General features: G+C 45.0%; 1 protein-coding gene across 1 annotated transcript; it reads left to right on the forward strand.

Annotated features, from left to right (window-relative positions):
• The first annotated feature begins 1,032 nt into the window (after nt 1–1,032).
• On the forward strand, nt 1,033–10,006 carry LOC128754069 (stromal interaction molecule 2-like). Its single transcript, XM_053856395.1, has 13 exons — nt 1,033–1,288; nt 1,363–1,512; nt 2,925–3,055; nt 4,185–4,296; nt 4,563–4,674; nt 4,745–4,860; nt 5,897–6,074; nt 6,144–6,321; nt 6,400–6,561; nt 6,631–6,731; nt 6,811–7,058; nt 7,123–7,309; nt 7,396–10,006. The coding sequence occupies exons 2-13, from the start codon at nt 1,389–1,391 to the stop codon at nt 8,774–8,776; spliced, it is 3,030 nt and encodes a 1,009-aa protein (XP_053712370.1). The 5' UTR covers nt 1,033–1,288; nt 1,363–1,388; the 3' UTR covers nt 8,777–10,006.
• The last annotated feature ends 1,000 nt before the right edge of the window (nt 10,007–11,006 follow it).

The following is an 11,006-nucleotide window of genomic DNA, read 5'->3' on the forward strand; positions in this document are numbered from 1 at the left end:
AGCGCCCCCTGGATTTTATCCACAGAAGTAAGTATCTGCTTCAGTATACGAAATATAGAAAATTCAACTGAGCTCAGTGGACAGTAGGTGGCAGTAACTTTCTCTAACCAGGTTGCACAACCCAGTAGAAAGCAGAGCGAGAAAGCTGGGTGAGCTCACGTCACTGTGTGGCCAAGACATCAGTGGCCCGGTCATCAGGATGCGCACGGGAATTCAGAGAACCACTGACATGAGAATGTCTGATCCTGGTGTCACTATCAAGATTCCTTAGAGGAAAAAAACTCTCTGAAATTCTAGTTATTTTGCTGAAAGACAGAAGGATAATGGTGCTGCAAAACAAAACCTTCTTGGCAGAGGTGACAATAACAGAAGAAGAGGGTAAACAGATGGGGCTTGTCCAGCGCCATTCCACTGGCACAAGCAACGCAGGGGTGACAATAGCTGTGCGCATGCTTCAAATAGCAAATCTTTCATTCATCCATTCCCTTGCACAGACGACCACTTAAACACGCGCGCACACAAGCACGTGCACTCACACAGATCATTTAGCGCCACCTATTAACCACGTTGGCACCAGCTCCTCAAGCGGGATTTGAAACTTTGGCATGGAAATCGAGAAGAGAAATAGCATTGTAAACACAAAGGTTTTTTGTGTATCAAAGATGCATTAAACAGTAACAACAGAGTAGTGAACCGCCTGCTCCTGTTTCAGGGCATGATTGAGAAACTGACTGTCACTGTGGCGCCACATGAGCAACACTGCGCATCGAGGTCACTGGACCAACTCAGTTAGAAAGTTATTTTTTTAAACAGCGTTGGATCACATTTGGGTTGGAGAGGAAACTCAATAAGGTGACAGGGCCCTGCATGTACACATGAAAGGTCTGGGTTGTTTAGAGGAGTGAGAGAGCGAGAGAGAGGGGGCGAGAGAGCAGCAGGTGGGGCGGGAGGGGGGAGAAAGGAGGTCAGTCATTTCCCCGCAGCAAAGTCATGTCCCGGTGTCTTCACTCATTTGGGAAAGAGCCTGCCCAGGACTGAAGTGGACAAAGTGATTTAGGACAAACCAGCTGGACTGAAAGGTTTTCAAGACAATAGGCCGTGCTCCTCTCTCTCAACGGATCGTGGAGGATCAGACGCTGGGTGACTGAACACACTGGATTATGGACCCCTTATTTTGGACTCCTTTCATGACGACTGAGTCATAAAGCTTTTTATACTCTGGAATATCACAGCCCATCTCAAAAGTAGAGCTCAGCAGCGAGGCTGTTCGGGACTTCTTTATGATCTGGTACCACATTTTCTTTTAAACAAACCATAAATGAAACATTTCTCAATGTATTTAGTTGCTGTTTCTCCTCTCAGTTGGAAAATATCCTTCCCCCGGTGAGATGTGGCCTCTGCCTCCGCTGCTGTACCTGCTGCTCCCTGCTGCTCTCTTCGTGGCCGCGCATGGGGCCGGAGACCTGCAGGGCTTCAGCTTCCATGGGGGGACTGCAGGGTTCGACCCCACTGGTGAGTCAACAACACTCAGTCATGAAAAAATAAGGCTGTGAGGAGCTGTCCCTCTGACGGTGATGGACTATGTGACGTTAATAAAGAGCTGGCAGCGAACAACAAGGCCCTGTTTCACCTCAGTGCAGTTACTGGTGGAAAGCACCTCTAGTTACCAATACTAGAACAAGATGGTAACTAACTATGGAAAGCACCAGCAGAGCTAATATCTAAAACAAAAGTACAGACATAAGTCAAGTTTTTTACAGAAGCATATGGAGTCATAGAGTTTAAATGTGGCCACATTTTTCAAATCATTGAGCAGTTCCTGCTGCTTCATTATGTTTTTTTTTCTTCTTTTTTTGGTGTTTTTTTAATTGTCTTTATTATTAGTACTATTTCTGTAGTTTTTACTCTTCTCAGTCTTTCATCGTTGGAATTTTCCATTAAACTGATTTAATTTATTCATTCCAGCGTTGTTCCCTTCAACATTTATCATTAGTATTTTGGTATTACACAGTAATTACAAGTATTCAATTCCTGAAAAATGTTCCACAAGTACACAACTCCTGGTGAAATATTTATTACCACCAAGGACAGGTGTCATTTTTGTTAGCTGTGGGTACGGCCTTTATAGGGGGACGCGGTTTGACTCAAGGTTGAGATCGAATGTTTTCCTGTTACTTGTGTCTCGCTTAAAGCAGTCTGATCTCATTTACTGATTAATAACTATGTATCCACCTGGATAAACAGTGTGTTATTTATGCAGCAAGGAATAATAAAGGAATATTTATCTCGATTATTATTTCATGTATCATGAACGCATAGCACGGTATGAGACTGAGTTATTAGGTGTAGAACTAGAGGACCGCTGTAAGCAACAGAGGTCAAAAATAACGCAGATGAGTCGGACCTGTGTCTCACCAGGACGCCGCTGTGGCATCTTCCCGTCTGCTCTGCCACCCGAACACATCCCTTCTGCTACATGGCTCGCTAGCATGAGTGTTTTTGCTACGTAAAGGTTGCAGTAAATGATAATACCAGTGAAGCACTCTCTCACACATAGAGATTTTTTTCTGTTTTACCTAATGCTTTTGACATACCGTCTGGCATATTACATATCACCACAGTCAAAAACAAAAGAGGTGGTGGCAGTGTTGGGAACATGGTCAAACACACAGTTGGAAGTTAACGGAGCTCTCGCTTAGGTACAAGTCAGAAGAGCTGTGGTATGTTACTGAACGCTGTGATCCATGGCTGAAGGTACCACAAGAAAATGTTTATTCTCTTTCCATGGCTGAGCGTAAACAATGACACTTTTTGGTCACATATTCGGGACATGTATAAATGTAGATGCGTTTTGAAATGTATGCATGACCTTTCTCATTGAAATCAAACTTAAGATTTATTGATACGACTGTCATGGAACGCAGACCCCTGCATGGTGGTGTTTCCACCATGCTTGAGTGAAGCCGATCGCTTCAGCCTGGAGGCTCTGAGCAGCATCCACCAGATGATGGACGATGACCAGGATGGAGGGATCGAGGTGGAGGAGAGTGTGGAGGTGAGGAACGCTCCGTGAAAGCAAGTCCTGCATGTGAGGAGGGAGACGTGTCCAAGCAGGTGATCTGGCTGCTGTCAGGGTCAGATGCTTCTTCAAGGATAGCAACAGTATTACCTTGCTCCTCTTGGCTCCCTGACAAAAGAAAGAGCCCGGCTCATCTCTGCAGACTCAGAGAGCAAATCTCTGTAGAGTAAACAACATCGACTGTCCGTCGATTCAAGATATCTCTACCCACTTCCTAACGTTTTCATTAGGTTTAAATCCGGCAAAATTCAGATCCGATCACCACAAGTCATCACTGAAAACTTGGTTAATATGAAATATGCGGCGTCTCTCTGCACATGACTTGATAGAAGTCTCTGATCATCTGCGACATGCTCAAACAAGAATTCTAAAATTCCACTTATAGCTCTGAGAAAGCATTTCAGCGACACTTTATCCAGGGGCTCAGATGTCGTGGGCAGAGAGTGGCCCGAAGTGGGGCGGGGACTCGGCCCAACAAGATTCTCCAGTTATCATTTGAAGCCTTCGCTTACAGCCCAGGACACATTCCAAGACAGCATGAGCCTCGTGCGCTCAGACAGGCTAGAAAACACACACACACAGCCGCATAGATTTGAACGTGCAACCACAAGCTGATCACAGGCATTAAGACATTCAACTGCAAACTTCTGGACTGAAAAGTGTTTGGTGTCATGTATTCATGAGGTGATTATTGTCCGTAACAAGTGTGAACATTACCCATAAACCCGCCAAAAAATGTTGCAATTTTTACTGCTCTGATATTTGATATGTCTTTTTCAATTGAAGCAAACGCTATGCCTTTGTTTTTATAAATCACTTTAATAGTGAGGGATCAGACTGCACTCATTTAGTGCAGGTAGACATTGACATTCATTTACTAATATATGATTTAAATCCATGATAAACACTAAAGCAAGGATGGGATTATTTTGTCCGGTGATGTCAGGCACTCTCCCCTGCATGCGCGCACACAAGCCTCTGACTACTGGCCTTAAAATAACCTGAGCGGCAGCCATTACAAATATATTGGATCGCTGATGAGGACATCATGGTCTGCAACTGATGTCTGAAGAAATGAAATATCTGCATGCATCTGTATTTGCAGTTTATCATTGAAGACATGAAGCAGCAGCAAACCAACAAACACAGTCACTTGCACAGAGAAGACCAGCACATCACGGTGGAAGAGCTCTGGAAAGGCTGGAAGTCGTCCGAAGGTGGGGCTTCACTTCTTCAACTCTCTGCAGCTCACAACATGTTGCTTTGCCCCCGACATCAAACTCCTCATCTGATGGGCCTAAAAGCTACGATTTGGTTGATCCACTTGGTGGACTTTTGCTTAAACGCTTGCTTTCTTTGTGAGCAACAAATCAGCTCAATATAAGGTTGGTGGATAGAAATGCTGTCCCTAGCTGCAGGCCCTAACCAGCTGCATAGATGGCGCTCCATGGCACGTACAGCATTCACATTTTGCCTCCAACAGTTCACAACTGGACCCAAGACGATGTGCTGCGCTGGCTGAAGGACTTTGTTGAGCTGCCCCAGTATGAGAGGAACTTTAAAGACTTTAAGGTCAATGGAAACACTCTGCCCAGGTGAGAAGCTTTATGGGATTTAAAGAGAAAAAAGAAAAAAAAACTTGACCCTTGTGTTGTCTGCTGACAGGATTGCAGCCAATGAGCCCTCATTTCTTAGTGGGCACCTAAAGGTTCAGGATCAGAGAGACAAGCAGAAGCTTAACATCAAAGCTCTGGACGTGGTGCTCTTCGGTCCCCCGACACGTAAATACAAACCTTTAAGAGATTTTGAAGTTTTCATTGCTTACTATGGTTTTGTTAAAGTAATGGACGGAGGGGTATAGAAAATCGGACACTTCTTTACTTCTTAATGCTTTACTTGCGGTCCGAGAGCCATTTGTGGCCCTCAGGGTGCAGTTTTGGGGCCCACCACGCCATGCCCAATAGTAGCCCTGCTGTGCATCCCCCCCCTTTGTGAATCCCAATGAATGACATTTTAGGCTTTACCTTGGAAGCACCTTTATCACAGTGTCGAACCACCAAATAATTCCAATGCTATTTATGTTATTAAAATGCTGTCATTATTACCACAACGGATTGTAACAATATGACGAGAAGACATCTGTGCGGAGGGATGAAAAATCACGATGGGACAGCTCACACTGAGGGATGACTCGTGGTGTTTGTATAAAGGAGCCTGTCGAGAGACTCACTCCGACGAGAAGTGGAATTACAGAGGAGGATTCTTTTAAGGCAAATACATAGCAACACCAGATGAAGCAGAATGACCAATACCAAGCGGCAAAACCACAGCACCACTCACTTCCTGTCGGCACCAGCCACACCAGGTCTCTGCCTCTGGTGGCCCCCAATCATTAGAGTTTGAGTCCCCTGGTTTAAAGTATTATATTCAAGACAAAAGCACCGGATTTGAGCATTAATCTGCAATACTATTTTAGACTAGAGTTGGGACTCATTTGGCTGGAGGGAAACCATGTGTCGCCAATATTGATCATGCCGCCATGTTGATTTTAGCCAACACAAACCTGTTGTCCCAGAACAGCTAAGGATTTAGGAAAGAGACCTACCTCTCGCCTCTCCATGTGATCTAGAGTAACTGACAAACTATAGAATGTGTCCTTTTGGACTTGTCATTGTGCAGAACCTGACGAAACATAGGGGACTATCAAACCCATGACTATGTGGTGCGAAGAGCGATGATAACTAACGTGAAGTTGAACTAGAAGAAGAGGAGATCAGTTAAAATGAATCATTGAGCACTATCTTCCCACTGTCACAGGGCCTCCACACAACTATATGAAAGACTTCCTGCTCATTGTATCAGTGGTGATGGGAGTCGGTGGCTGCTGGTTTGCCCAAGCCCAAAACAAAGCCAGCAAGATTCACATAACCAAAATGATGAAAGACCTGGAGAGCCTTCAGAGGGCAGAGCAGAGCCTCACTGACCTGCAAGAGCAGTAAGTGTTTAGAAGCCACTACTCCTGACAGCAGCGGGTACCGTTAAAATACCGTTTCTGTGAAAACAGGTTGGAGAGAGCGCAGGAAGAGAAACGCAATGTTGCGGAAGAGAAGCAAAATTTGGAGGAGAAAATGCGCGATGAGATCATGGGTGCTCAAGAGGAAGCCCATCGTCTGCACGAGCTCCGACAGGGGGCGGTCACAGAGCTCAGTCGCCTCAGATATGCAGAGGAAGAGTTGGTCCAGGTAAGGCTGTTACCCAGTCACCCAGTTTAGTTAACGCATCAGTAAAGAGGTGAAAGGGTTTCTGAAACGTGTCCTCAGGTGCGTGGCGCACTGAAGCGGGCAGAAAAGGACATGCAGGCTAGCTGGAATGCATCAGAAGCCCTCCAGCAGTGGCTTCAATTGACTCATGAAGTAGAAGTCGAATATTACAATGTAAAGAAGCAGAGCGCCGAATTGCAGCTGGCCATTGCGAAAGAAGAGGTGACTGCCAAAATTATGAGTTCACTGAAAAAGAGGCCACTCGAGAGTAATAATTTCTCCTGACTGCAGGCAGAAAGAATCAAGAAGAAAAGGAGCTCAGTTTTTGGGACACTTCACGTGGCCCACAGCTCCTCTCTGGACCAGGTTGACCACAAGATCCTGGAAGCCAAGTGAGTCACTCGATCCCTGATGCAAGACCAGGATTGATATAGAACAAAAAATGCATTTGTTTTTCTATCTTCTCATAAGGAATGCTCTAGCTGAAGTAACAGCTTGTCTACGGGAGCGCCTGCATCGCTGGCAGCAGATAGAGCGACTCTGTGGATTCCCCGTGATCAGGAACCCAGGCCTCGCCAACCTATCTGCTCAGCTCTACTCTGACTCAATGGCACTGGGGTTGCCCCGAGTGCCCCAGCCCTCTTGTTCTTGTCGCAGCTCAATCCATGGATCTATGGAGGACCTGATGGAAGAATCCCCAATAATGCAACAAATTCCAGGTAAGCAACAAGGCATGTGCTCAGTAGAGACTTTGAAGGACTCGCTGAAATGGACTTGTTTCAGTTCAACCACTCAAGCGTTCCCCTCGCAACCTTGGTTCCACCATCTGCCGCACCCGGCGACCGGGGGTCATCACTCAGCCAACAGCCACGATGCTCTCCGCCGACCCCGACCTGCTCCTTCCTATTAGAGCGCCGTATCCATGCTTTGATGAAGGTGACGGTTTCTTCATCAAAACCCTGAAGAAACAGTACGTTCCTATTTCCCCCCCTTTCCCTGCACTATAAACAGAAACATTCTGTTTTCTAACTTGACCATTTTGTACTTCACCAATAGGGACTCACAGGAAAGGTACTCAGACACAGAATATCCCACTTCACCCCCGCAGTGTAAAGTGTTCCCAGCTGCTGTTGTGGATGCCTCGTCCCGAAAGTTCTACTATGATGATTCGGAGGCGCTTCTTGACAGTGCCATGACAAATCCTTTGAGCAAAGACATAGAAGTTGTTGAACCTCCAATTCGCAAAGTGTCAATCGACGACCTTGAATCGTCCTGCAGGAAACTGACAAAAGAGAGATCTTTTGAGAATCCGATGGAAAATCCGAACCCAGAATCCCTGACCGAGGCTTCGTTGAGAAAGCCATCCAGAGACAGGAGTGAACTACCCGTGGATGTGGAGTTCCTCTCCAGGAAAAAAGACAGGGACATAAAAGCTGAGTTAGATAGCTCTTCAAGGAATATCTGTAAGGATAAAAATGATGCGCCACTGGAGGCCAGAAGACTATTTTGGAATGAGGTGGAATCTGATCTTGGCCCGAGGAAGATATCAAAGGATATGCTGGGCTTCTCAGTGGACAGCAGTTCCAGAAGACTGGTCCTGGAGGAGTTGGATCACCCCTTCGACCACATGTCCAAGAGTGTGACTAGAGAACTGATGGCCACAGATGTGAGTTCCAGAAGATTGGATACCTCTGTTCGGGCCATGGAGAAAATGAGCGACAGTGAAAGGACAACATCAAAGAAGATATCCATCGATGAGTGCGAGTACTACTCCAATGCAGCTGCTTTACGGAAGCCTACGAGAGATCCATTTGAGAGACTTGTAGACATTTCACCCGCCGCAGAGCACGAAGATGAGTTTTGTTTGGAACCCACGGCAAGTAGAAGGGTACAAAGAGAAGATCTTGAGATGCCTTTTGCTTCTCAAAGAAGGCGAATGCCTCGGGTACCCAGAGAAAGCATAGACAGCTCGATCGACACACCGACAGGAAAGATCTGCTGGGATAAAGTTGACGTTCCCATTGACATCCCAAAGCATTCTGGAGTGAGGGAGAAGATGAGTGTCACCGAGTCGATCTCCCCTCTTGTAGCAACTGGCCAGCCAGACCTCACAGCGACCTCCCAACAGCCATGGATGACCTCCGCTGACACGTTTGCTGTTGGCCCTTTGAGCAAACTTGTGTACGATGGGATTTTGGAAAAATCTTGCAATACCGTCGCTATACCAACAGCGTCAACAACCACCATCCCACAGATGCCGGAGCCTCCACAACCACCCGCACAAGTCGTCCCTCAGTCGACAGCGACCACAGCAGAATCAGAGGAGCGAAACAAGGATAAAGAGAAAAGCAAGAAGTCCATGAAACTCAAGAATCTCTTCAAAAAGAAAAATGAACCAACACCAGAGAAACTTCAGAGCGGCCTCCAGAAACTCTGACAGATGGGGTTGGTCAGAATGGCGAATTCAGTTCCCTCACATTAAAACACAACTCGATAGGGTCAATCGCATGAGACCTGTTCAGAGAACATTGGGTTTCAAACTCAGCACCCAACTGAAAGAGCCACTGCTACCTTTTCTTTCACAAATTTCTTAAGCTGTCTGAATGATGCTGCCCAATCCCCAGCTCACAAGCTACATGCGGATGTAGTCGGACTTTATTTGATACACTAGCATCATTACATCACATCACAGATAACAATGCCCTTCTTTTTTAGACACTTTAACTTGAAGTTAGTGTTTTCTATTCTTTCTGATTTGTACTTGGAAGTAATTTCACATCACGCTAGGATTCGGTCTGAAGAGTCCAGTGGCACCAGCTTGTCTTCTGTGTCTTACTTGAAATTGAATTTCATTTGTGTCCAGATTGAGCCTTGAAGAAGTCGTGAGATTTTTCTGTTTTGTTTCGATACTTTTCTGTTTTCATAGAAGCTGCATTTTAGAATCAAGTGATGATAACTGATGGTCAATTGCCTTTTCAAAGCGCGTGGATCACGATTCAAAAACTCTATCCACAAAGTGCAATCAGATGAAAAGCAAAGAGGCAAAAGTTTTCTTCAACATTTGAGATTTGTTCACCCAACACAAGCACTTTCAAACTGTGTCAAATCAGCAAACCTTGCTGGGTATGAACACATGATACTCTTTATTATTTTTTTATTCTTCACTTTGGATGTAGTCTTGTACCAATTTGTGTGCACAATATAGAATTTGTTGCGGGGGCGAACACAGGTTTATTGAAATTTTGCAGGGAAAATAAAATTTGAGTTGGAGTTTCATAGTTTACAACATGGTGAATGTGGAGAGATGCTCCTCAGAATCATAGATGAACAAAGCTGACTCCATTGCTTGCTGCTTTGACACACCTTTTGAGACACATCACTTCTCGTTCTTGATGATTCACTAAACTTCGCAGCATGTGTTGGGAGTTTTAGTGCACACAAACCTGAAAAAAGCTGCCCCATGTTTGTTCCCTCATGTGAAATGATTGTTTATGTTGCCTGTGTATTGCATTCATACAGCTGTAGAGTTCGCTGAAACGCAACCGAGAGCCTTTCAATGAAATCACCAGATTAGTTTTTTATTTATTAATGGTGATGAATGTGATACATGAACACAACACAGTGAAAAAATGCTTGAATATTTTTGTTGACGATTGTTCCCTTTCATTGTTTACAAGCGTAGTGCTTTTAATTTGTCTTGAAATTGCCTTGTGTTTTGCCTTCTTATTTCTGAGTAAGGCCAGATCCAGTGATCTGTGCTGAAGACGAAACAGGAAAATGATTTTATGTTCTTTGGTTGGTGAAATAAACAATTGTCTTTAACCTGTTTCAAGTTCTTTCACTGCTGGACTACAGTCTCTGCGATTGAATATGATGATCAAATACAAGTTAAATGGACATTTACAATGCTTGTCGATGCCCTTTAAGTAGAATTTGTAATCCTTGACCATGTAAACAGCCAGCTGGTTTTTCATCGTCTGAGATGTTTGTAGATGGGCTGGATTTATCGGTGTCAAGTCTATATTGAGATACTGACACATTCTCAGTCCCATGGCCTCATATATTGATGTTGAGAAGATGGACTTCTGCGTCCTATACTGACGAACAAGACAGCCTGTGGCATGTTGACACACTGACTGCACAGCAGGTGAAGAAAAAAGGGAGATTAGGTTATGCTAATATTATTTCTCTCTTTTTATTCTGCTATTTAAAAGCCATCAAACTGCAGCATGTTTTAGTCATGGTGACTTTCACTGCCGTCCCAAAGTATATGAGCCATGTAATAGATAGCAACTGACAACCAGTCTCATTCAGTGAAGAGATCTTCAACACGTTTCCCCACGATGCTCGTGCATTCATGCACTTGTGCGTGTGGTGCTCCTCGTGCTCAGTGGCGTCCGATCCACCATATACGTATGTAAAATGTGTTTTTTTCCCTGCACTCGGGCGCTGCAGCCCCGCACAACGCAAGCGCCACTCCTCCCCCACCTGAAAACGTTCCTTCAGTCCATTGAAACACCTATGCGTAACATTTTACGCCGAAGGCTGCCATTTTTGTCAGTATAGAACGCTAAACTCTACTTTCCCAATGTCCATATATTACGCCATGAGAGTGAGGATGGGTTGGAGATACAGATCCATACAAGATCATAGTGGTGAGTAGATGT

The sequence above is a fragment of the Synchiropus splendidus genome, chromosome 2 (assembly GCF_027744825.2).
Source record: "Synchiropus splendidus isolate RoL2022-P1 chromosome 2, RoL_Sspl_1.0, whole genome shotgun sequence".
NCBI lineage: Eukaryota > Metazoa > Chordata > Actinopteri > Syngnathiformes > Callionymidae > Synchiropus > Synchiropus splendidus.

What these genes read in the sequence shown, in the direction of transcription:
- LOC128754069 (XM_053856395.1), top strand. Translation starts at nt 1,389, where the DNA reads ATGTGGCCTCTGCCTCCGCTGCTGTACCTGCTGCTCCCTGCTGCTCTC. An exon ending in TGCAGGGTTCGACCCCACTG is followed by an intron (nt 1,513 to 2,924) that starts GTGAGTCAACAA and finishes CATGGAACGCAG; the next exon opens with ACCCCTGCATGGTGGTGTTT. An exon ending in CAGAGGAAGAGTTGGTCCAG is followed by an intron (nt 6,322 to 6,399) that starts GTAAGGCTGTTA and finishes ACGTGTCCTCAG; the next exon opens with GTGCGTGGCGCACTGAAGCG.